Source organism: Poromitra crassiceps (assembly GCF_964638095.1).
Source record: "Poromitra crassiceps genome assembly, chromosome: 19".
In the NCBI taxonomy this organism is placed as follows: Eukaryota; Metazoa; Chordata; class Actinopteri; order Beryciformes; family Melamphaidae; genus Poromitra; species Poromitra crassiceps.
Genome location: NC_139646.1, coordinates 18,525,317 through 18,551,726, shown reverse-complemented (window position 1 = coordinate 18,551,726; position 26,410 = coordinate 18,525,317). Strand labels below are relative to the sequence as shown.

The 26,410-nt window shown below is 45.7% G+C and overlaps 1 protein-coding gene across 1 annotated transcript in view; it reads left to right on the top strand.

The window, feature by feature from the left end:
- The window catches only part of sorcs1 (sortilin-related VPS10 domain containing receptor 1), a gene marked incomplete at both ends in the record, with an annotated part of 211,539 nt that overhangs the window by 173,925 nt on the left and 11,204 nt on the right, over positions 1 to 26,410 (top strand). The window contains 15 exons of the mRNA XM_083655821.1: positions 2,893 to 2,957; positions 4,161 to 4,279; positions 4,919 to 5,008; positions 7,884 to 8,063; positions 11,675 to 11,821; positions 13,194 to 13,296; positions 15,333 to 15,409; positions 16,681 to 16,772; positions 17,198 to 17,305; positions 19,107 to 19,224; positions 20,932 to 21,065; positions 22,862 to 22,975; positions 24,136 to 24,307; positions 25,370 to 25,556; position 26,410. The exon at position 26,410 is cut by the window's right edge and continues 133 nt beyond it. Coding sequence (XP_083511947.1) covers positions 2,893 to 2,957; positions 4,161 to 4,279; positions 4,919 to 5,008; positions 7,884 to 8,063; positions 11,675 to 11,821; positions 13,194 to 13,296; positions 15,333 to 15,409; positions 16,681 to 16,772; positions 17,198 to 17,305; positions 19,107 to 19,224; positions 20,932 to 21,065; positions 22,862 to 22,975; positions 24,136 to 24,307; positions 25,370 to 25,556; position 26,410 — 1,707 coding nt within the window. The remainder of the gene's footprint in view (positions 1 to 2,892; positions 2,958 to 4,160; positions 4,280 to 4,918; positions 5,009 to 7,883; positions 8,064 to 11,674; positions 11,822 to 13,193; positions 13,297 to 15,332; positions 15,410 to 16,680; positions 16,773 to 17,197; positions 17,306 to 19,106; positions 19,225 to 20,931; positions 21,066 to 22,861; positions 22,976 to 24,135; positions 24,308 to 25,369; positions 25,557 to 26,409) is intronic.

Here is a 26,410-nt window from a genome sequence, read left to right as displayed (position 1 = left end):
AATCTGGAATTTTGTTTTGTGTGAAATCTCAATATTGTTTTATTCTTTTGAGCCCTAAAGAACTGTACGAATGTGTTGTCACCTCTAGACAAGGCTTGTAAAACCAGATTATGTTCTTACACTCCCACCAGGACTTTGTTGCATAGTCATTGGTTTCAATAGGCCCTTCTCACGGGGGCCATTTTGTGTCGCAAAGGCAGGATAAACACAGGTGCAAGCAAAACAGTAACGAGGGTTTCCAATTTCCATGATTGGAAGTTGGAAACCCTCATTACTGTTTCGCTTGCACCTGTGTTTACCCTGCCTTTTTGACACAAAATGGCCACCGTGAAAAGGGCCAATTCACCTAACAGAACAAACCACAACAGCTCCATTTCTCACTGTCATGTTCCTCAACAGTTTTACTGTTAAGGTGACTTAAGGGAAGACTTGTAATTAATACAATGATTCAGTGCCTTCCAGTGACATCACTGGCATCAACTTAACTAACTCTCAATAACTGTCAAAGTAAATTAATGTCTGCAAAACGGTTGACAGTTTTTTCGGATGTGTGTGAGATCATTTGCTAAATGAATCAGCATTGGGGTTTTTTGGTGAAGTGCCACAGGAATAGTTCAACCAAAAATGAAAATGCTGTCATCATCTCCTCACCCTCAGGCCAAATGAAACGCAATGGTCCAAGGTCCAAGTTAGTAGTTTCTAGCATCACTGGCCTCTATAAGTAACGTCACAGGTGCTGACCAAACAGTAGTTTCTAGCATCAGTGGCCTCTATAAGTAACATCACATGTGCTGTCGAAGTCAGTAGTTTCTAGCATCAGTGGCCTCTACAAGTAACGTGTAACACAGGTGCTGTCCAAGTCAGTAGTTTCCAGCATCACTGGCCTCTATAAGTAACGTCACAGGTGCTGACCAAACAGTAGTTTCTAGCATCACTGGCCTCTATAAGTAACGTCACAGGTGCTGACCAAACAGTAGTTTCTAGCATCAGTGGCCTCTATAAGTAACATCACATGTGCTGTCGAAGTCAGTAGTTTCTAGCATCAGTGGCCTCTATAAGTAACGTGTAACACAGGTGCTGTCCAAGTCAGTAGTTTCTAGCATCACTGGCCTCTATAAGTAACGTCACAGGTGCTGACCAAACAGTAGTTTCTAGCATCAGTGGCCTCTATAAGTAACATCACATGTGCTGTCGAAGTCAGTAGTTTCTAGCATCACTGGCCTCTATAAGTACCGTGTAACACAGGTGCTGTCCAAGTCAGTAGTTTCTAGCATCACTGGCCTCTATAAGTAACGTCGCAGGTGCTGACCAAACAGTAGTTTCTAGCATCAGTGGCCTCTATAAGTAACATCACATGTGCTGTCGAAGTCAGTAGTTTCTAGCATCAGTGGCCTCTACAGTACAGTATAAGTAACGTGTAACAAAAAGCTTTCGCCCCAACAAACTGCCGAGGAACTGTCAGGAGTCTGAGTCGTAACAAGCTAAGAAGCAGGAGTGAAGGGAGCCTAGAGGGCTGATTCTGCAGGAGCTGACAGAGTTCTATTTTGGGCCGCGTGCGCACGGTGTGGTAGGTGTGGTGTAGCCCCGGTAATGAGGCTGCAGTGGGAGCTTATGTTCCATGTACGTTTGGGCACCAAACATGTAATGAAGATGAAGAGACCTAAGCCGATTTGCAGTCCGGTCACACGACTCGCGAGCAGTGTTTCGTCCAAGCCGAGTGTGGGCTTCTAAATTCTAAACATGTGCAGCTTATCAGTTTGTGAGCTTAGCAAGCACAGCCATGAAATATTTTGCATATGACACCACAAATCTTCACAAAAACATCTGGAGCCGCCGATATATATACATTTTTTTATTATTTTTTGGTTAGGCAACAGCTCCATCTCATGAGTAAGTCCTATTTTCCCCCCACCTGTTCCTACACTAAGTGCTAGTCTCCTGAGAGACAACACAGCTGTCCAAATAAATGTCACACCTTCAGGCTGGTATAGACCCGGCAACTTAGAAACAGGGTTTTGCCTCCCATGGTAAAGCACTGAAAAATACCAGTTTAAACAAACCGTATCTCTACTAACTCAAAGAGTTATTCTCTGCTTCGCCCAGACTGTTCTTGGGTACCTGTCTGGATTATTCAGTGAAAATGGTAATGTAGCTTGTGAGCGCTGGAGATAGGCCATCCTTTTCAGAGCTCTGCTTCTTCTGGGAAATCACCAATACTACCAATAGGTGTATAATAATAGAAGCCAAGGTGGACCAGATGTTCTCTCTCTCTCTTTCTCCCTCTCTCCCTCTCTCTCTCTCTCCCTCTCTCTCTCTCTCTCCCTCTCTCTCTCCCTCTCTCTCTCCCTCTCTCCCTCCCTCTTTCTCTCCCTGTCTGTCTCTGTCTCTCTGTCTCTCTCTCTCTGTTTCTCCCTCCCTCTCTGTGTGTGCTGCCGTTGCTCTGATCGCCCAGTCTTTTTAATACATATTTAATGGCGTAATGATTATATGCTATTCCATCTGCGGGCATCCCCACTGTAGCAGGCGAATCAATGGCTCTCGCTCCCCTAATGATGTCAGGAAACGTCTTCCTCTATCTATCCAGGGGGGTAACGGACGTTTTTGGGGGGCTCTGAGCATTTAGATCACAGAGTAGAACTGAAGTCTTTCTTTTGCCCCGCTGCACTTACAGCTGTAATCTCCAGTGAAGAAGACAAAGACGTGCTGTCCGATGTTGACGTTTAGCAGAAGAGTCGTAGCGCTTCTTATTACCTCTGTGCGGTTATGAATTTGTCTCGGGCGCTCAAGCAGCAAGCAATCTCCCAGGTCAGACAGGCAGCTTACATATCTGCCCCCGGCCAGGAGAGCGATGGTGATGATGATGTCACTGAAACACATTTGTCTCTTTTACAGGTCCAAAATGGGTTTGGACAAAGAACCGGGCTTAATCCACCTGGAAACCAGCATCTCTGAAGGACGTGAGTAATTGAATTCTGAGTTCAGCGTTCCATTCTCCGGCGGCTTCGTACGGCTGCCGTGAGCGTCGTGTTAAAGGGGAGGCGAAATTGCGGAGTTACGCGGGCCAACGACGCCGCTGACGGGTAATGCGAAGGGACAGTGGCAATGCCCAAGTCCAGGGATGCACAACGACAATGGAGAGAAAACTAATGCATATATTAGAATGCTTTTAAACGCCAGCGATTTAGCCCGGTGGCGCTCTCTTAGGTATAGAGAAATATCACTCATCCCCTTGAATGACAATGAACACTGGGACACCTTTGGGTTTTGCTGGCTGAGTTGATAATTTGACCGCATACAGAACTCCATATATGAATCTTTCACAAAGAGTCCATTTCACGTGTTCAAATACACCCCCCCCCCCCCAAAAAAAGAAATCCTCCTCTCATTATATGCATTTCAAAACTGACTTTTGCAAATCATCTCAAGTTGTCAAATACTGCCAAACTGCATAATAAAATCCTACTGGGACAAAATTATTTCCACACTACATCCATAGTGTATTTCCCCATTCACTTAATGTCACCTTCAAAGCATCCGTGCCACCTATTTGACTGTGGCGGAACACACTCTTGAGGTCAACGTAATAGAAATCACCCTCCCCACACACACACACACACACACACACACACAGACACACACACACACACACACACACATTCTTTTTATTACACACACAGCTAGCATCAGCCCGTGTCAGCTGTCTCCGTCATGTAGCCGGGCGGCCCTCTTTGAGGCTATCACTATTGATCACAGGGCGTATGGAAGAAGCAGACACGTCGTTGGCAGAGGCTAACAGGCGGGGACAGGCTCTCTCCCTGCTCTGCGATTGAAGGCAAAGAAAGCAATTGGCCTCCCTGGTCTCTGTCTTCCACCTCCGCCCGCCTCCTCTCTTACCAGGGACACTTCATTGACACTAGTAATGTAAGAAGCCGATGGAGGCTGCTGGGCTCTGGGTGAAGGCTGCCTTTCTTCATCGGCTAATACCATCGTTGATGCCATTGGCTTGACGTGTGTGTGTGTGTGTGTGTGTGTGTGTGTGTGTGTGTGTGTGTGTGTGCGCGCGCGCGCGTGTGTGTGTGTGTGTGTGTGTGTGTGTGTGTGTGTGTGTGTGTATATGTGCGTGCGTGTGTGTGTGTGTGTGTGTGTGCACATGGGAGCAGAGGCACTGTATGTCACCTGCAAGCTGCAGAACTGCACCGACGCCAACAAGGGCAAGCCATTCCCCGGCTACATTGACCCCAATTCCCTGGTGGTGCAAGATGAGTATGTGTTTGTCCAGGTAGGTAATTGCCCAGTTTGGTCAGAACAACATTAGACCCATGTAAGAGACAGGATGTGGGAGGGTCTTAATAGAAATATCACAAGGTCGTTCTTTGAGTGATGCTATTTGTGCAGCTTATGTCCCTGTTGTGTGAAGACTGCTTAATCTGTTATTTTTGTTCGTTTTTTTTTTTGCGTCCGGGTAGTGTGGCGGTAAATTCCCTGCCTACGAACATGAGGGTCGCAGGTTCGCGTCCCCGTGTTACCTCCGGCTCGGTCGGGGGTCCATACAGGCACGATTGGCTGTGTCTGCGGGTGGGAAGCCGGATTGAGGGTATTTGTCTCCTGGTCGCCGCGCTAGCGCCTCCTCGGGTCGGTCGGGGGCGCCTGTTGGGGGCGGAAGGGAACTGGTTGGAATAGCGCGATCCTCCCACGTGCTACGTCCTGCCGGTGAAGCTCCCCGCTGTCAGGTGAAAAGAAGCGGCTGGCAACTGCGCATGTGTCGGAGTAAGCATGGTGCTAGTCTGCAGCTCTCCCCAGATCGGCAGAGAGGGTGGAGCAGCGACCGGGGCATCAGGGGGAAATTGGCCAAGTACAATTGGGGAGAAAAAATCTGTTTTTTGTAAAATGTTTTCACCCAATGTTTCTTCACTTTAAGGTGTCAACCGGCGGGCGGCCAATCTACTATGTGTCTGCCAAAAGAGATGTCTTTAATCCCATGAAGCTGCCAAAGTACACCTTGCCCAAGGTAACCAACATCCCCCATGATGTCCAAAACATCACACCCAGGTGTTGAAATGAACAAGTCCAACCCTATACTGTGTGTGCTGTGTGTGTATGCGTGTGTGTGTGTGTGTGTGTGTGTGTGTGTGTGTGTGTGTGTGTGTGTGTGTGTGTGTGTGTCTGCATGTGTGTGTGCGGTATGTGTGTGTGTGTGTGTGTGTGTGTGTGTGTGTGCGTGCATGTCTCCACCGTGCTTCCTTGTAGAGGTGGGGGAAGGGGCCTAGGCTAAATCTCATGCTCAGATGTCACACACATGTCACTTATAGATGTCACTTATATGCACTGCTTCAAAAATGTTTGCTCAGTAGATCATGGAGTTCACGGGTAATGCGTCAGCAATTAAAGGAACTATTCACCCCTTTTCAACCATAGCTCTATGCGAAATTGGGATATAGTGGGGAAAACAACAGTTTGTTGTTTGTTTTGATACTCTCTCTGTCTCTGGGGCACAGCTTCAGGATCTGCTCAGGGTTGGAATTTCGGCATTTTAGGGGCAAGGCCATCATCGCAAAAAAAAAATTAGGGCACAAGGCACATGCCTCTATTGACATCATGAAGAGCAATGTTTCTGAAATGTGTGTTAAAATGATTCAATGACACATCCTTTGCATAGGACAGGCTACATTAAACTGAGACCACTGACAGTAGCAGGCTGGTAGCAGGGCACTGCCAAGGTGGCCTTAGGGATCTCAGGGCATCACGGCCAGAGGGAGGGGCAACGGAGGCCATGGCCTCCATGTAATTCCCACCCTGATCTGCTGTACTTCCTACAACCAGTGACATTGAATTGAATTGAATTGAGTTTATTGTCATTGTATACACAACGAAATTGAGGGTACCCCTCTCATATTCAGTGCAGTTAAAAAGCATTTCATAAACATTAAAAACAGAAAATAAAAAGAGTCAAAGCCTATCTACCTATTAAAAAGCATTCATACACATTTAAAAACAGATAACAAAAGGGATAAAAACCTATCTACTTATACATTTAGACTAAAACAAGGGCACACACACAGACACATGGCACATCACAAAAACAAACAACCAACATCTAGCTATTGCACAGCCATTTTTTTTTAAAAGTGCATCAGAACTTTGCATTGTTAAGTGCAGTTACAGCTTTTGGATAGAAGCTGTTTCTCAGTCTGTTGGTTTTGGTTTTCAGGGCCCGAAAGCGCCTCCCTGAGGGCAACAGTTCGAACAGGTGGTTGCCGGGGTGGGATGTGTCTTTGATGATGCTACGGGCTCTCCTGAGTCCTGAGGCAGCGTGCGTTATAAATGTCCTCCAAAGATGGAAGAGGGCAGCCAGTGACTTTCTGGGCAGTGTTAATCACTGGTTGTAGGAAGTAAAGCAGATCTTTAAGCTGCCCCGGCTCGCTATGGCCGTTCTACAGCTTGTACTTACTCATTATGCCTGCATACAAAAATGCCTGGGAATTGTATGGAGATCTTTAAGGAGCCATAAGCAGCTGGCGGGGCGGAGCTTCTGTCGGCAGAAGAAAAGGAAGCTCTCAGTGCAGGAGACATCGAGGGAAGTTCAACATCGTTCGTCTGCAGTTCTGCATAGCCACATTGTAACGATACCAAACTGGTCGAAAAGCAGTGAACAGTTCCTTTACGTGATTATGCGTTCTGTCAAATTTCACATTTGGGCAGTATTCTTGCACCAGTCTGTGTGTCTGCATTCAAAGGCACAGAACAATAATCTTCCAGCTCACTCAGATCGTGGGCTCAAGTTGCAGCACTGTCTTGGCAGCCGCCTCTGCTTGACACTCTCTTTGTTATGTATGAATGAATGAATGAATGAATGAATGAATGAATATTTTATTTTCGTGTCAGGACAATTACATGACCCATCCCACATGGGATTATCAGACACATCAACATTCAATATTTAACAAAACATAACATTCCGGTATGTTACCCAACCAGAAGCTTTCAGTGCAGCCCAAATTAGAGAGTATATATACATGCAGACATAATATGCCTATACATATACATACATATACAATCATACATACCTGCACATAGAATACGAAAAAAAAAAAAAAAAAAAAGACTCTAATTTATCAGTTATACGTCAACCTTCTCCTCCTGTCCCACGCTTTAGAAAGAAATTCAGAGAATGCAAAAATATTATCAAAAAGAAATTCGAGTATTACTCCTTTCTCACGATCTATCATATTGAGCTCAGGAGTATGGACTCTTTTAAACATTGTTTCTCTCAAGTCATGATACAAAGGGCAATATAAAATGAAATGAATTTCATTCTCCACCTCATTCAACTCACAATATTCACATATTCTATCCTCCTCAGCTACCCCTCCCACACCTGTATGAGTGAATCCAGTCCAAAAGTAACTCTCTCCGTGTTTCTGGGATTGTTATTCCACACAGCGCCGTGTGCACATGCACTCCCTCGTCACTTCCCCCATTGACAATTAAACATGTTTTATTCAATCAAGCCCTGGGCGCCCCAGTCGCTCACTCCAAGGTGTTATTGGCACAGTGAGAGGTAGATGAACCTCACAAGCAACCAGCTCTGCTGCATCATCTCTGCCCAATAAGTTCCTTCCTCCTTCCACCCTCTTCGCCAAAATATGTAAATTCTGAAGATGTAGGGATGGAGTGATAGGATTGAGCCCAGCAGGAATGTAAAAATAGTATAGTCGAAAATAGAGCACATCTCCTGCTTGATTGTAAGGGGAAAAACACTTTTACAAAATGTCACCATCAAAATACCACAGCTTGTGCATTGTCTGAGATTGGTCGGTATTGAGTGCCATTTACCCGCTGCTGAAACTGAGAGAAATGTCCGTGTGTTATTGCGTCTGGCCCAGGACCTGCATGTGATCAGTACAGATGAGAACCGCGTGGTGGCAGCCGTACAGGAGTGGAACCAGAATGAGACCTTCAACCTGTACGTGTCGGAGACGGCCGGGGTGTACTACACGCGGGCCCTGGAGAACGTGGTCAGCAGCATGGGACCAGAGGGCAATGTCATGGTCGACCTGTACGAGGTAAACAAACATGTTGATGCAATGTGTGTATCTGACTTCTATGTTGTATGCTCCTGCATCTTAATTTATTTTGATCCCCAGTATACTATCATCCATGTATCTATCTATCTAATCTATCTATCTATCTATCTATCTATCTATCTATCTATCTATCTATCTATCTATCTGTCTGTCTGTCTGTCTGTCTGTCTGTCTGTCTGTCTGTCTGTCTGTCTGTCTCTCTGTCTGTCTATCCATCCATCCATCCATCTATCTATCTATCTATCTATCTATCTACAGTATATATCTATCTATCTATCTATCTATCTATCTATCTATCTATCTATCTATCTATCTAGAGCTGCAGTTAATCTTTGGTCTATGAGTCAAGTACAATATTGGTGAAAACCTTTCATCATAGTCAAACTCATGAAATCCTGCACACTGATATATATTTTATTCTTAAAAGAAAACAAATCTTTTTCAAGCCTATGTGAGTTTTGTAGCTTGTCCATGGTAGCATTTGGGTTGAATCGCTATGCTGTACACGAGGCGAATATGTTTTGCTTTCAAGTCTGCAGTTCCCATTTTAGCAACTTTCTTTGATAACAAACCTTTCATCATACTCAAATTCAATAAATCCTGCACACGACATAATTCTTTTTTTTTTACTAAATATTTTTCTTTAAGAAATGTAACACTTTTATAAAAGTTCTAAAAAAGTATCTATCTAACTACGGTATCTATCTATGTATCTCTCAAGAGGCAATGTTTTACTTTCAATTCTGCAGTTCCCATTTTGGCAAATTTCTTTGCTAACAGCATCAAATAATTAAAGGCCCGATTGATGAGTGCCCAGCACACAAGTTTAATATAATCACCGATCAATATTTGAGACCTGGGAGGTAGATAGGATGAAATAGATTCATTTTGTCATTTTGGAAACAAAGCCAGCTGCTGTAGGTCTACGCTTTTCTGAGCACATTGTGTGAATATAAGCAGCTTCAAAGTGCTGACATCAACAAAGGCAATGGGGGACTGTGCCAGGGATATGGATTTTTTTTTGTGGGGGTGAGATTATTTTCTTTCTTTGATGAGTAAGTGCAGATAGGGTGGCTCAGGAGGTAGAGCTGTCAGGAGGTAGAGCTGTCAGCTGGGAATCTGAAGGTTCCCGGTTCGAGGCTCGCTCCTGCAGGGCTGTGCGTCGAAGTGTCCTTGAACAAGACAATGACTGGACCCCTAACTGCTCCCGACGAGCAGTTAGCGCCTTGCATGGCTGCACCTGTCGTCGGTGTGTGAATGTGAGCGTGAATGTAGACATACTGTACTGTACTGTAAAATGCTTTGAGCTTTTGTCAGACCTGCAGAAGCGCTATATAAATCCAGTCCGTTTACCATTTAGCATATTAGCTCACGAAATATAATAAACAAAAAGCACAGTGAGGTGTTGAAGTCAGCGCTGCTGGTTTAGGTTCAGTCATCTGAGAACTCTCCCCCGCTGCTCGGTGGATGCTCCATAAGCTTGTCTGGCAGCTGGAGCTACCATATCCCACAGCGAGACACAGAGTGAATATTATGAAATAGAACTCAAGGTTATGAGCATAACCCCGGTTCTATGATTAATATGAGCGAGCTGTCTCGCCAGACAACCCTTCTTGCTGGGCGGGTGAGAAGAGGTGGCTTATCGTAAAGGTGGGGGGACTACTGTACACACCCCTTCATCCCCGCCCCCCTCTCCATATGCAGAGGCTACACGGGGCACGGTGGCTCAGTGGTAGAGCTATCGCCTCGCAGTCAGAAGGTCCTGAGTTGGATTCTCGCCTGGGACACTGTGGGCGCTGTGTTTGTGTTCCCACCATATCTTCAGTGCCTACTGCCCAGGTGGGGTATCTTGTTGTAAGGGCCTTTCTGTCTGTGTGGAGTTTGCATGTTCTCCCGGTGCTCCCCCAGGGGGGCTCCTCCGTATATAACCCCCCCCCATTAAAAACATGCAGAAGATCAGATCGTCATCGTCATCCGACCAGTGACGACAACATCCGAAGTCGGTCCCCGGGCGCTGTACGAGAAAGCGACCACTGCTCCTGGCCTGCCCCCCGGAGGAAAGGACAAAGCCAGGATGGGTTAAATGCAGAGGACAAATTTCACCGGCCACCGTCAGCATGTGTGTGTTGTGGCCCTCCGTGCATGTGTTGATTGTAACCGTGTGACAATAAAGACGGGCTTGTCCGTCTGAAATCATGTTTTTACTCCTGATTGGTCTATCCTCTCATGCTGCAAATGGACACTGTGCTACGAACGGACACACGTGCCACGTATAGAAGCGGCTGCACAAGTGCAAATTCACTATAGAGACACTGCATGAAATAGGCCACGCCCATCACGGGGGAGAGCTTCCGTTCACTTCCACACACCAGCGTCATATGCCTTGAATTAAACATAGCTGTTGTGTGGTGGGCTGCGCAGACAACAAATGTAAAAAATCACCAGTTCAAGTTTTTTTGTACTCCCGAGGAAAACAAGGAAGCCATTGAGAATTGGCGAGAAGAAAAATGTGGATGTTGCTGTCAATGAAGTAAGTTGGAGTGTTCATCTTCCGTATATACAATCTTTTTGTGCAACACCCGACCATGCACGTGACATAGGAGAAAGCCAGGATTGGACGGGAGTTTGTGTTTTCCCCCGTTTTGGGGGAAATGATGATGACGCGCTACGCAGTGTCTCTATCCACCTTATTTCTAGCGGCCATGATGCCTATGCATTTTTCTTCCGGTGTGATCCTCCCAGCTTTGTTGCTGACAGCTTGACACCCGTCTGGGCGAACGGAGCAAATCACTAATCAGGTCCAGCTTGGCAGAAATCTCGTCGATAAATATCCCTTTAAGAGCGCAGTGCGCAGCCTACTGTGGCTAATGTTAGCGGCTAGCTAATATCAGCCTCCTACTGTAGGACGTGAAACTGTGCCCGCTAAAGGGTGGTGAACTTTTTGTGGACCGACCAACTGACTGAGTGACAGAGTCGACTTACTGTATAAAAAGAAAATAAAATAAAAACAGTGTTACCGATGCAGGACATGATTTTAAGGAAATAGCAGCATCCAGCAGCGTCAAATAAAACTATATATCTGAATGAAATAATTAAGCTGCTGATGATAGCGCCCGTTGCTGTGGCCCCGGCGATACAATCTAATCCACTGGCTTGATTGGGGTCGCCACCCGAAACGTAGCATATGCTAAATCTCTGCCCCAAGAAAGATTGAAGTATCTGTCAATTATCGAAGCGGGCTTTCACTTGCCTGATGCGACTGTCATTGACTCAATTCAGGATCCCTAAGCTATATTTCTCGGGGCCTCCAAGAACGAGTCAGATTCATTTAAGACACGCATTGATTACTTGCAAGTCCCCAGACAATCAATCATTTCCCACTCAGTGTATGTAGCTGTATTGAGTTTTGCTGAGAATACAGAAGTGGTCGAGCACGCATGGCTGTTTCTGTTGCCACAGGCCACAGGCCATGGGATTTGCATCGCGGTGTGTTTTGTGAAATCTCTTCTACGCTGGTGCAAAGATATCGTACGGTCCACATCTGTTTTCATTTGAGGCCGACAGCAATATTCTTTCTCATCTTCCTCTAGGTAGCGGGGATAAAAGGCATGTTCCTAGCCAACAAAAAGACGGAGAACCAAGTGAAGACCTACATCACCTACAACAGAGGCAGAGACTGGAGGTTACTGCAGGCCCCAAGCAAAGACCTGAGGGGCAACAGCATCCACTGTGTGCTAGTACGTGTCCGTGTGTGTGTGTGTGTCCGTGTGTGTGTGTGTGTGTGTGTGCGCGTGTGTGTGTGTGCGTGTGTGTGTGTGTGCGTGCGTGCACGTGTGTGTGTGTGTATACGTGTGCGTGTGCGTGCGTGTATGTGTGTGTGTGCTTGTGTGTGTTCCCATCAAAGAGAGGCCTTGACAGAAGTTGGCTGATCCCAGCAGCGATGTGGGGCGAGCTCTGAAAGAGCAGCGCCCGTCAAAGCTGAGTGCTCTGAGGCGGTTCGAGCTAAAAGGTCGGCCGTTTTGATTCAGTCCAATAAGTTGACCTCCCATTTAAGAAACACAGAGAGAAAGAGGTGTCAGACAGAAAGGCACACACTTATTTCTGTCTTGTCTCTTTTTCCGCCAAAAAGTTGAGCTGTTTCTCATACGGCAGTCCAATCAAGACTCAGTCGGAAATCTCGCTGTTACCTTTTATTTTAAATTTAGAAATCTAGTTGGGCTGCGCAATCAATCGGATTTTCATTTCAATTACAATTTTGATGAGATCATGTTCAATTATCTTAACATTATCTTATCAATTATTATACATTTTTTTCTTTTTTTCTTTTATTTCTTTGTCTTTCAATTCAATCATATTTAAAGTAAAAAAAAAACACACCGTTCAAGAAATGCATGATGTTGCCAAAGTCAATGAGTAATCGCGTTAAATAATCGTGATCTCAATATCAGTCAAAATAATTGAGATTATGATTTGTGCCCTAATCGAGCCGCCCCAGAATCTATTCTTAACTGCAGATGAAGTGTTTGTTGATAAAGCACAATCTATGTACTGAAATGAGTAGGTGAGATGCGAGGCATAACAGAAAAACTGCTGCCTTAGATTTGACGCCTTGCGCCATTGCTGCATACATTAGCACCTTCACAGTGCAGGAGGTGAACAACCGCGTTGTCGCTTAACGTTGCTTTACATACAAAAAATAATCACCCTTTGTGATGAACTAATTAGCGATTCTGTGGCGTGCCTTGCCTTCCTCCCATATTATCCAGTCATTTGTCAGGAAATGTCAGCGTTTTAATAAACCTCTAAACAGCCTGTCACAACATGGCTCGCCACTGGCATTTTCCTATGGGCCGTAATGAGAATTGTGCTGCTAAAGGTTATCCCAATCAAAATGAATGGTGAGTCCGGCCAATGGGGAAATGCTGTTTGTGATCAAACTTCTGATTGTTGGGGGGAAGTTGTTGTGCGTTCAAGTCGTAGCAGCAAACATTTTGCTCAGAATCTTATTATGAGGGTTTGGGTAATACTGTTGTGTAACTGAGTTTTTGATTGTGGTGTGTCTGTCTGTCTGTCTGTCTGTCTGTATGTTTGTTTTCTTCTTCTCTGCAGCCATACTGTTCTTTACATCTCCATCTCCACGTGTCTGCCAACCCCTACACGTCTGGAAACATCGCCAGCAAGGACTCAGCACCTGGCATCATTGTGGCATCAGGTGGGTTGACATGGGCGCTCTTTAAAGGGGACATTTTCTTTTCTTTCTTTTTTCTTTTCTTTTGACATCATGGGTAAATTCAGCTGATTTCCTATTAAAACTCCTAACAGGAAAATTACCCATAATGACAGTATGGTGTCGTCCCACTGTTGTTTTTTTTGTTTTGTTTTGAGTTTTTATAGATTGATTGTATTGATGTCTTTTCAGGCTGTTAAAAGTTAACAGACGTGCACTTAGAGTTAAGATGAGTTAGAAAAGTTGCAAAAAGCTTTACATAAGTCAAACTACTGAAGACCATTTTGGTGAATATGACCGAAATTGAGATGTTCAAATAAATTCCAGATTGTATATTTTGGGCTTTGCTTAAATTTCATTTGTCCGAAGAGACAATGGAGATAAGCAAAGAGCAATCTGAAATATTGTTTTCTCCAGCTTTGTATTGGCCATACAGCTGAGAGGAACTCGCTGATGTGAATGAGAACGGCCATACAGTACTTGAGCATTGTGAAGTGGAGCCTCAACATCCTCAGATTGTATCATCCTTTCTTTGAGGTTTCTCGTCTCCATTCAAGGACGCATTAGTTGTCATGCAGAGCGTTACGCTAACTCAAAGAGACAATGGCCACAGACGTCCCTTTGTGTACACAAGGCCAAGAGAGATCACTTTGCATCTTTCACCATTTGAAAACCTTGGCAGCCATCGTTTCTCGTCATATCCAACAGTACAGAGACTATGGCTATTCTTGGTTTCTTGCTCTTTCCTTTTGCATTCGGCACCAGTGTTTGCTTCCCACAGGCCCGCGACAACACGCATGTGTCAGCTCCCATTTGAACAGGGGCAAATCACATCATGGAAGTCCAAGCCACACTACTTATATATTAACCATGATCATCACGGTTTAGCCCTCATGGCAAGCCGCCGCTCCGTTCCCGAGCACACAGGAGAGGAAGCAAAGGTACTCATCGACTGAAATATGAGATCACCAGCCCCCCTGGTGACTTCACACCTCGTGGAACTGCTATTGTCAATAACACACACGCCTCAGGAGCCGCGAGAAGGCCACAACCTACAGTATGCTGCAGCACGGCTGTCTGGACCTTTGTATCACACAAAGATGAAACAGGTTCCAGGGATGCGAAAGCGAAACATGTGGCATCTTTTTGCTTGATCTGTGCGGAGATTGAAGTCACACTTTCCACCAATCGCGTCCTCACATCGATTGCAGAAGCTAGTGGACCTACTCTGTGGCAGAAGGCCAATCCGGCTGACAACACCTGGGCCGTACAGGTAGTTACTCTGTAGCTGGCGTGTGACTTTGATGTCACCTCTCAGGTCTTAACAGGGATTGACCCTCCTATGTGAGGAAAGCGCCTGATCTTCAATGTTGAGAGTGCAAAGCGCTAACGGAGCCTGTGGGAGAGGTGTAGACATCTGCAGGGCACCACGGTGCCTCTGAAAAACACTCGTGTTGAACCACCTGGTACCGATTACAGGCAAAGTGGAAGCAATTACAGCAATTCTGCCCCGCATTAGGAAAGCTCCAAGCTTAAGATGGTCAGTGCTGCAGCACGGTGATGCAGAGGTGTGGATGTATGGGGTCAGTCTGTAGTGCGGTGGAGTCAGCATTGTGATGGTCTGCAGCTGCAGTTTGGGCCTGAAACTGCTGCCCGGCTAACTGGCTTTGTTCATCTTTTGGATTCATTGGGTCGCTGCCATTTTCTTCACTTTCAAATTGACTGACTGACGCGAGCTTTGGATTGGGACAGTATGCAACCGCTAAGCATGGAGGTGTAAAGCATTTGACAATTCTTTGTAAATACTGTAAGTAAAATTGGGGGAAAAAATCCCCCATAACGCTAATTAGCAGAGGTGGTCCGCTATCTAAAACATATGGCCATATAAATTCTGTACTGGGGTTTTGTATAGACTAGTAAGTATGCCTTGTAGTGTGGATTTAGATTACTGGCTGTTTCACCCTCTGACTTCTGATCCGAAACATTTCTTCTTCTTCTTCTTCCATCTATCATATGAATAGGCTCCATCGGCTCAGAGCTGGCCAGCACCAACATCAGCGTGTTCATCACCTCGGATGCAGGGAACACATGGAGACAGGTGGGAGTGCTTATTAAGAAGTGTCCTAACGTGTTGCTCTTGGCTTTTAGATGTGAGTCGATGCCCATCAAGTAACTGGGGTTGGAAATTGGAAAATGCTTCCTTTTGAACACACACACATACACACACACACACACACACACACACACACACACACACACGTACACATCAATAGATGATGTTAATATCATCTGCAGCCTGCACCCGGCATCAACACATATTTGCTCATAAACCACGTGCTCGATTGATTTTTCTCCCCTTTTCAAATAAACTAAAACATGGTCTCTAGCTTTATTGAGCCATCATCCTCCTGCTGAGGGCGTCATCCCTCACTCTTCTTCATCATCATCATCATCATCATTGTCCTGATTTCATTACAGTGGTTTCATCCTCACGCAGGACGGTAATCAAATGAGACCTGAGGAGTCATTTGTTTCAGTCGCTGCATGCAGTGCTGCTGGACGGCCCTCTCCTCTTCAGTCCCTGCATGCAGTGCTGCTGGACGGCCCTCTCCTCGTTTGGTGGCAGCGTTTTAAATTTATAGGGCTTGTTTCTAATTAAGGACGGCAATGACAAATAATTATTCGGAAACTGGTGTGTGTGTGTGTGTGTGTGTGTGTGTGCGCGTGTGTGTCTATCTTTTTTGTGAGAGACATTCTGATATAGGCCTATAATCAGCTTGCTTGAAGTACACTGTAACTCATTGAGTGTGCGTGTGTGTTTATAAGTGGAATAGTGTGGGGGTGCATGTGTGTGTGTGTGTGTGTGTGTGTGCGCGCGCCTGTGTGTGCATGTGTGTGTGTGCCTGTGCGTGCATGTGTGTGTGTGCATGTGTGTGTGTGCCTGTGCGTGTGTGCCTGTGTGTGTGCATGCGTGCCTGTGTGCGTGAAGGTGTGTGTGCATGGCTGTGTGTGTGTGCCTGTGTGCGTGTAGGTGTGTGCGCATGCCTGTGTGTGTGTGCGTGCCTGTGCGTGCCTGTGTGTGTGTGCATGTGCGTGCCTGTGTGTGTGTGTGTGTGCGTGCGTGCCTGTATGTGTGCGTGCGTGCCTGTGTTTGTATGTGTGTGTGTGTGCGCGTGCGTGCATACGTGCCTGTGTGTGCGCGTGTGTGCCTGTGTGTGTGTGTGTGTGTGTGTGCGTGCCTGCCTGCCTGTGTGTGTGTGTGCGCGTGCGTGCCTGTGTGTGTGTGTGTGTGTGTATATGAGCGGTGGTGGTATGATAGATAACAAGCCTCCCGTCGCTGCGTGTCTGTCCTCTCTTGTCTCCTTGCAGATCTTCGATGAGGAGTATGCTGTGCTGTACCTAGACCAGGGAGGAGCCTTAGTTGCAATAAGACACACTCCGCTTCCCATCCGACACCTGTGGTGAGTCATTACGACTGAGACGCCATTTGTCTCAGCGTGACTAATTGCCTCAGAGGACGCTCCAAGTCTCACACTAGTCAAACAAAGGCAAATGAGTCTGTCTTGGAGCTATAACGATATTATTCTGGTTTGAAGAACCTACCAGCCGTGGAATATTCTTCTTTGACAATTGTCATTCAATTTCACCTTTTCTGTGTTTGAACTTGGAACGAGTCTATACAGTAGCTCTCTCTCTCTGTTCAGAGTTCAGCGAGCCGGACGCAGCTCTGCGCGGAATATGAAATGCAGACAACTCTCAGGGTCATTCGCGTGTGTAGACTAGACACTTGGGCGGGATTAGCGCCCGGTCCCTTGTGTCACGTCTGTTTAGTTTCCAGGTTAAGCTTTGATGACGGTCCCTTGTGACATGTCTGTTTTGTTTCCAGGTTAAGCTTTGACGAAGGTCGACAGTGGAACAAGTACAGCTTCACCAACTCGCCTCTGTTTGTGGACGGGGTGCTCGGAGAGCCTGGGGAAGAGACTCTCATCATGACGTGAGTGACAAGATGTGCCAAGACAATCAATCAATCAATCAATCAAAATTGCATGTATCAAATCGAAGAGTCTGTGTGTATGTGTGCATACAGTAGTGTGTGTGTGTGTGTGTGTGTGTGTGTGTGTGTGTGTGTGTGTGTATGTGTGTCTGTGCATATACTCTGTCTCCAGTGTTGGAAAAGTTACCCAGGAAGTGTTACTTATTACTCCTTTAAAAATAAATAAAATTACTACAGTATTATCAAAAATCATTCATTAACTGTAATCCAATTACTGTTTTGGAAATTGTAATCCCTTACACTCCTCTTTACTGGGGAAAGTAATAAAATGACAGTAATGTGTTACTTTACTTGACTTCCCAACACTGTCTGTCTCTGCGTTTATCCGAGCCTATGACCTGTGCATCTATATCTAAGCTTGCTGGATTCAGCATTCCCGTACTCCTTTAACCCATTGATACCTGATGCAGCATTTGCGTGTATATCCCTCATTTGTGTGTGTATCCCTTTAAGGCCGCAAACCGCGTCACGCGGTTCGCGGTCTTAAAGGGATACACACACAAATGCTGCATCAGGTATCAATGGGTTAATGAATAAGAAAGATTCTCTCAAGGTCTACCCAGCATCAAACCTGGCTGTCTCCAGATTATCATCACAGAAGATCAATGCTTTGGCAGCCAGCGACAGCATAACTGTCCATTTGAAGAACATGGGGGGAAAATGATAAAACAAAATAAGGCCTAGGGAAGGGGAAAAGAGTAGGACGTCGGGCTCCGAAAAGTTTCGACAGCATGAAAAAGTGGGAAGAGCAGTGACTATCTTTCTGCGCGCGTGTCCCCAGAAACCAAATTGATGAAGTTCCCGCTTTGTTTTATTTATTAATATGATCAGAATGGCCCAGAGCTCCAGTGCGTGCATATGGTATGACGCAGCATTATTCCCTTATTGCAGCAGAGATTTGGAAACTTGGGGATTTGTCGCCAAAGAATTTCCACAGCCATGACATCAATGTTTCATGACATCTGCCATCAATGACAGACTGACAGTCGCCTCTGTAGTCAGCACTCTGGGAGAATGATAGGGCGCAGCTGGAGAGACAGCAATGTGAGAGAGAGAGAGAGAGAGAGAGAATGAGAGAGATAGCAATGAGAGAGAGAGAGAAAGAGAGAGAGAGAGAGAAAGAGAGAGAGAGAGAGAGAAGAGAATAGGAGAAATTACTTGCTCCCTCCGATCCGCTGCCGATGGAAGGTGGGGGCGAGCGGGGCGACCGAGGTTGGGCCAATGTTATGAGAGTGTTGACACGTGGCAGACACGCCATTAGTTCTCATAAGAGCATCATGCACTGTTTTCTTATCAATTTATACTCATTTTTTACAGTAAGTGCCTGTCATGGCCGGGTGCCTCCACAGCTAATTGACAGAAAGATTGTGATAAATTTGTTGCGGTATGAATGGCGAGGGGGGTCAGTGCCGAGGAACACGCCCACTCAATTTAGCTCGAGATGGAATATTTATCCGGTTAGTCTTATAACCTTGGATTCTGTTTTCTTCTTCTTTTTTTTACCACAGTGAAGATATTTGTATTCATTTCTGATTAGCTTTCAGAAGAGAGACTTGGATGGAGAGCATGGCACACTGTCAGTATCACTTTCAAATGTACGACACAACAACGACCACAAGTGTGTTGACGTTTGTGGCATTGGGTTTCCGTCTTTCCTGCTGAGTCAGCTGCCTACAGTTGATCATTATCTGCATGTTCTGTGTGTCGCTGACAAGGCAGCGTGTCCTCGGCTGTTTTCCAGGATATTCGGCCATGTCAGTCATCGCTCCGAGTGGCAGCTGGTGAAGATAGACTTCAGGTCCATCTTCAACAGGAGGTGCACAGAGGCGGATTATCAGACGTGGCACCTACACAACCAGGTACGATCCATGCCAGAAGAACCATCAGCCCACAAACACACCTACACAACCCAGGTAGGATCCATGCCAGAAGAACCACCCCACAAACATTTTTCTGCCAGGTGGTGGACAAATCTAGACCATGAGGCACAAACTGAAAAAAATATAACCCCCATACTAGATTCAAGTGTAGTTTGTTGTAATATTCCAACTAGTAGGCTAAGGTATTTTGTAGTAATTGTGACATCGTTGATCACGAATACAAATGATACTGCAAATTTGGATATGTTTTCAATAGATTTTTATATTTGTGTTCCAAGATGCATATCGATGCCAAAGTCTGACAATAGTCTATTTGGCCTTTTTTTTTTCTTTTCTCCTTTTTCTTAACAGTCAGCACTCTTTGCATGTGGCCTCTGCATTCTGCTGCATAAACAAAAGCCCTAAAGAGGATTAAAGTTTTTGACTTAATGAGCTATTATTTCAGAAAAGAAGATGTCAATTTCTTTCATGCGAAATGAGATCACCTAAAGCGCCCCGGTCTTTAAATTCTGTTAAACCCTTCAGGTCCAAAGCACTGTCTCTTAAAGTTCAGTTGATAGAGAGGTTAGCTGGCGCACGACCCCTTGATCAAATGCCAGGCTTCATCGCCGGAAGTAATGTTTGATCACTGGCTTTACCCCCCCTCTCTGCTTTTAGCCCGGCCGCTGTCTCTCTGCTCCCAAAGCACTGATGAATATTCACTTCGTTCCCCAGTGAATCCGGCACCTGCATACATTAAACCTTCCCCAAACCCTTCAACCTGCTCGGGCCTAAAGCCAAGAAAGAGACGCGGAGTGTTCCTTTATTCAGCCGCCCGACTCTGTAATTGGTTTAAACAGCCATATGCTCAGGGAAGGCTGATGATCAAAACGTATAGCAGTGGAAGTGGACAACGCAGTCCGAGCCAATTCCGGGGGGGGCAACGTCCCCGAGCCAGAGGGGTAGACCCCAGACTGCCCCCCGAGAAACAAATGAGACACCGGACCCAAAAGGAGAGGGCGGGCGATGTTTGCGTTTTAATTCGGGACATTAGAGACATTTTCAGGCCTTGGGTATTCTACCCAGCTGCAGTAGTAGTAGGCAGTGGCACAGCCAGGTTTTTTAAGCATCTCACTACTGACACCTATTGCACAGACAGAGAATGCCGCTTTGCAATAATGTGGGGAGCAGTGAAGCAGTCTTAGGAGAGGGAATGCAGTGAAACAGGCTTGTGTTATCGTCTCATCTTTTTTGTATTTCCAACTGATTTCATATTCACTTCCCGCATGTAGATGTATTGCTAAAAATGGATCGGGCGCCGGCAGCTTTGCATCTCAAGATCCTTCTTTTCGTTCGGCTCAATCCTGTGTATCACATCGAGGAGAAGAAGAAGAAGAAAATCTGCCTCCTATCTCTGAAAAAGAAGCCAAGCAGCACATTCTCGGCTGGAAGACTTTGCGATACAGCAGTTTAAGTTTAGCACACCACACAGCGAGAGCCCGCAAACACGCGCCAACAACGGGAATGCAGAGCGAGCCAAAGTTAAGCAAGGCACCGGCGCTTTTCATCCACAGTGCGATGCACAGATGGTTCGGTGCACCATGTAAATTATTTATGGTGGCTAGTGTTACAAAAGCAGCTCTCTTTTTTTTTTTTTGCTTTCGGTGTTTCTTTCCTCTCGATTCTCTTTTGAAATCCGGCCTACAGGGGGAGCCGTGCCTCATGGGAGTGAAACGAATCTACCGGAAGCTGAAGCCCACAGCCAGGTGCGTTATGGGGAAGATGTACTCTGTCTCGATGACGTCAGCCCCCTGTGACTGCACCGGCTCTGACTTTGAATGGTGAGTTCACATTTCGACCAAACCATAGAATACTGCACTCAGTCTATCACTGTCCCAATTAATCAATTAATCCTGTATATACAGCGCACCCGGCATCCCCTCTGTCTGGTAGTAGGTAGTTGTCTGTACACACATTGGATCAAAAGGTTGTGGGTTTGAATCCCAAAACTGGCTGGTAAAACATTGTTTTGAGATAGAGATGCGTAAACACTTTTCCCTTCCACAGCAACGATGGTTGAAGTGCCTTTAAGCAAAGAACTGAATGCCTGACTGCTGCATTCGAGCTGCACAGCAGTCAATACATACAATAATGTCTTTAAAGATCTCCAGGGATATGGGATAATTAATTATCCCTTTTCCTTCTTTTGTAATAGATTAATCTTCATAAAAGATAGGGTTGTCATACAACCAGCCATCATTTGGAGATTATTTTAAGTTTCTTTAGTTTGGCTGTGGAACTTGTAAAAGTGGCTGCAAAATCGAAGAATTCTTCAGCCAGATAACAAAAAAAGACACTGCCAGACAGCAAAATAGCAAAGCCCTTGTAATATCCCAGAACATTGTTGTTATTTCTTTGGTGGCGGGCCTAAGCCGTGCTGGTGATACATCTGGCATACATAATACATATGTACGGAGGTTTAAGGAAAGTGGGTCTTAAGCCCGGGATGAAAAGATAAGAGATCACCGTCATGGATAAGGTCCTCCACATTATAATTGTAGAGGAGCTGTGGCAGATTCTCTTGGAGGCTGCCCCTGCTAAATGGAAACCAGTCAACTGCTCAACTCCAAGCTGGGCAGGACGTGTTTGTGTGTGTCCGAGCACAAGTGTGTGTGTGTGCGTGTGTGTGTGTGTGCGTGTGTGTGTGTGCGTGCGCGTGTGCGTGTGCGTGCGTCCGCGCGCGCGTGCGTGTGTGTGTGCGTTTGTGTGCGAGTGTGTGTGCAATTGTGTGAGAATGTAGCTCTGTCTGCATGAGAATAAGCATGCGTGTGTGTACGTCTCTCTGTATATGCATTCCCGCAGTATTCCATTGATTTGCTTTGGATATATGCCGTCTGTCTCCACTTGAAGGACGCCGTTTCCAGAGAAAGGCTCATACTTCACAGCTGCTTCTCTAGCTGCTGCCTGTGGCTCTCTTCATCACAGATTGCACTGTCTTGCACAGCCTGTTTTGGCCACAGCCTGGCAGCCTGCTTTTCCTTTGAGTTATCCGCTGTATTAACGGAGCATTTTCCCCCCTGCCGTATTCCCAAATCTGCAGGCCTCTTGAGTGAGGCGCTGCCTGGAATGGGCACCATCCAAAGCATAAATCACCGGGCCTAATAGCTTTCATTAACAATCACAACACTTTTGCATCTGTGTGCATGTAGCACTAAGTGAGCCAATTTGTCCCTATCATTTTGGGGACGCCTGTGCTGCATCGCCTCATAATTTGTAGGACAACTTGTGGGATGTGTTTAAGATGCACTGAGAAGGCAACAGTGCACTCGCTTATTGTGAAGTTACAGTAAAAACCATCCTACAGCCATTCCAAAAGCCCAAATGTTCATTTGCAATAATTCTCTATGTATTTTCTCAAATCATTTTTTACAAGCAATACACTTTCATGACCCACCATCCTTTAGAAATCATCTTCATTTGTTTCAGGTTTGTGCTATCAGTCAATCTACAATTGGAGATGTCTCATTTGGGGAATTCAACCTCGGGAGTCGTGTCTGTTGGCGTACGTCTCGTCTTCAGAGTTTCCTCTGTGCTGCTTGACTTGGATAAATAACCCTTTTCTCTCGGATCGTTACAGTGATTACGGCTACGAAAGGCGATCCGATGGCAAGTGCACCCCCGCCTTTTGGTTCCATCCGTCATCAATGTCCAGGGGATGCACGACAGGGATGACTTTCCTCAACAGCACTGGGTAAGCACAGGAGTAGGCTACAATTGGTGCACAACCTCAATATTGACTTGTAGGCATTGGGTAAAATGGTACACTTGAGTTGAATAGCAGGGTAATTAGTGTCTTACAGTTAACAAGGACAGGCTGAGTATAATTTGGTCTTTTGATTTGTTTAAGCAAGCATGAACCAACGAAGTATAAACTGCGGGTAATAACTAGATCTGGGTCAAAGCGTATTTGCAGAATGCAGTGCACATAATGTTAAGTAGGTGAAAAAGGTAGAAAAGAAAATCACTGTACCTGCATGAATACACTATGGCCATGTTCACATTACAGGCAAATCCGATTTGCTGCTAAAGTCATTAATCATCATTATCTTGATTGGTTTCCCAAATCTGATTTGGGAGTGTGTCCACACTGCCACAAATCTGATTTGGGGCAAGTGTTCAAGTCGGATCTGTATGTCCAGACCTCCATATGTGGTTTGGGACAAGTGACACAAATCAGACTTGGAGCGTCCAGACTAATAAAACCAATCTGGATAGAATCATTAATAGGTCACTAAAGTTCACAAATCAGATTTGGCCTCCTAGTCTGAACATGGCCTTAAGAGTGCACATTATGATGATGCCTTTCCAGAAATGAATGCACTGCTGTGTTGTTTGGAGGAGGACAAGATCAAGTATAATCTAGTTTTCTGTTCAAGTGAAGAGAATTTAATCCAAGTGTATGGAACTCAAAATGGCTACTTACATGTCTGTTCATCGTCTCTGAAGCATCTCTTCACAACTCTTTTCACATTTGTCTTATCCCGTCAAAAAGCACCTTGGTTACCGCTGACACACACTGACCACACACAAAGAGCACACCACCCTGTAAGGTTTAGCATTTGTTCACATGAGTGAACTTCCTGCAGCAGGGCAATGTTAGATAAGTTGTCAATTTCACAACAAAATTGACTTTTAAATAGTCTAAACATTTCCACCGTTATCTGCATTATCCTATATGGCAGACCCAACCAAATCTTCTACTCAAAAGAGGGTCAAATAAATGTAAAAAGTGACTATTTGTAATTTTTAAGTCAGGATGACTCTGATTGTCTTGTATTTGTGCAAGAGAAGGTTATTTTCTGCGTCCATATCTATGCACAGTTATGCATAACTGTCTTTTCCCACCACCAGCTATAGGAAAGTGGTATCCAATAACTGCACAGCTGGAGTGATTGCAGACTACACAGCCAGGAGGCACCAGTGTCCCATCCAGGCACCCAAGGGTCTTCACCTGGTCACCAGCGAGGGCACGCTCACAGCCACGCTGGCCACCAATGTCACCTTCCTCGTGTTTCTGGAGGAGGTGAGGCCATTTCATGGGGATCCTCCTTCACAAGCCCCATGGGCTGTCATTATTCACGAATGTCAACTAACGAAATAACTAACAAAGCGTTATTTTTATATTACTAGAACTGATTAAATAATTCAGATTCAAAAAATATTTCAGGGGAGAAAAAGGGGGTTTCAGAGTTTTTTTTCTTTATTTTTATTTTTTATTTTTTTTATTTGTACTTATGGCAACATATAATGACACAAATAAGGATGACTATATGCATTTTGGTATTTGACACATGTATCCACATTGCCATGCATTATCATGAAATTAAAATGTCGGTGTGTGCGTGTGTGTGTGTGTGTGTGTGTGTGTGTGTGTGTGTGTGTGTGTGTGTGTGTGTGTGTGTGTGTGTGTCTGTGTGCATGTGTGCATGTGTAGTAGACTAATGCATTTCCATGTGAGCAGTAAGCACTGACTGAGTGAGCAGTGAGCACTCAGTGCTGTCCATGGTGCTGATTGCTAATTTTGGAGTCAATGAATTGTCACGACTTTATCTACCGGTACTTGTCAAAATGTAGCTCATTTTATTCATCCAACACTTCCCATTTGCTGTTAACAATATGGTGATAAACACAGCTAGTTTGTGGCGTTCCTACTTGCTTGCCCACTCATTCTATACCTCTCTCTCCCAGTCTCTTGCTCTCTCTCTCTCACCCGTTGTGCTATGTGATTTGAGCCGCCGCCTATGTAAATCAGTCTTTTCTAGCAATAACCAACTTCTTTTCTTTTCTTTTTTCTCTCTCTGGGGTTTGGTCTGTCTCAGGCTCAGTATTGGATGCCATGATCTCAGGGCTTCAACTCACTCGTGTCGGTTGGGTTCGGATTTGAATTTTCAGGCCCGTTGAGAACTCTAGAACCAAGTGATTACTGAAACCCTAAGCATGGCAGTGTCACGCTGAGCTACATAGGGTTTGGATTGTCTCCATCTCCCCTTGTCATCACACACATATCCCTCCTAGAAGAATATATCCTCTGCTTGGAAGAAACCAGTGTTGTGTGAGCTTTGCTGAAGCCCTCTGTCCTGCGCAGGGCGACGGGGTGAGGACGAGCATCACGCTGGACTTCGGCGACGGCCACGCCCTCACCTACTCCAACGTCAGCTCCATCGAGGACGGGATCAAACACGTGTACAAGGCGGTGGGGATCTACCGCGTGACGGCCACAGGGGAGAACAGCCTGGGCTCAGAGAGCACCGTGCTCTACCTGCACGTAACATGTGAGATACTGTTTGCTCTTGGAAGGTGTGTGTGTGTGTGTGTGTGTGTGTGTGTGTGTGTGTGTGTGTGTGTGTGTGTGTGTGTGTGTGTGTGTGTGTGTGTGTGTGTGTGTGTGTGTGTGTGTGTGTGTGTGCATGCATACTGTATGTATAAGCATAATGTGTGTACACCATAGACTGTAAAATATGGAGGTTGTGACAGCTCCTCAAAAGTGAAGCCAAAACATTTCACCCCCTTGTGGCTGGTCCCAGTATAGGTCATAAGTCCCGCCCCCCTCCATGTTACCGGATGGGACATCAGCCACACAGCATACCGCGTCCTGTACTTTCTCTGTTTATGGAACATGCCCATAACCAAACAAAACACCCGAGAGATGGAATGAATAACATTACCATTCCACTCAAGTCAGCTTACCCTTCGGTTCATAGCCGCTCAACCCACGGAAGTCACTGCTGTCTCCTACTGTACGTGACAGGGCTGACCACCCCCAGTGTATTGGAGGGTGACAGATGTAACGGAGCTGAGTTATCGATCAGGGAGCTCCGAGCCCCCTCCCAATCTGTCAATCCTGTGTGCCAGCCGTACAAATAGAGCCACCGCGGGCTCAGGAGTGCCACGGATGAAAAATAACACACAGATGGCAGCCGACGGTCCCGGCGCAGTAGGGAATTCTGAACCAAACTCATCCCCCGACACCCTCCCCCCTTTCCCCATCCCCACCCACTCTCATCCTTTTTGCATTTGCAGTGAAACGGTAAAGTTGTTGTTTCTTCTTTCTTTCGTTTTTCTTTCTAGCGCGGTGCATCGAGTTCACTCCGTGATGTATTTGTGTGCCATTTTGTGTGCGAGTAGG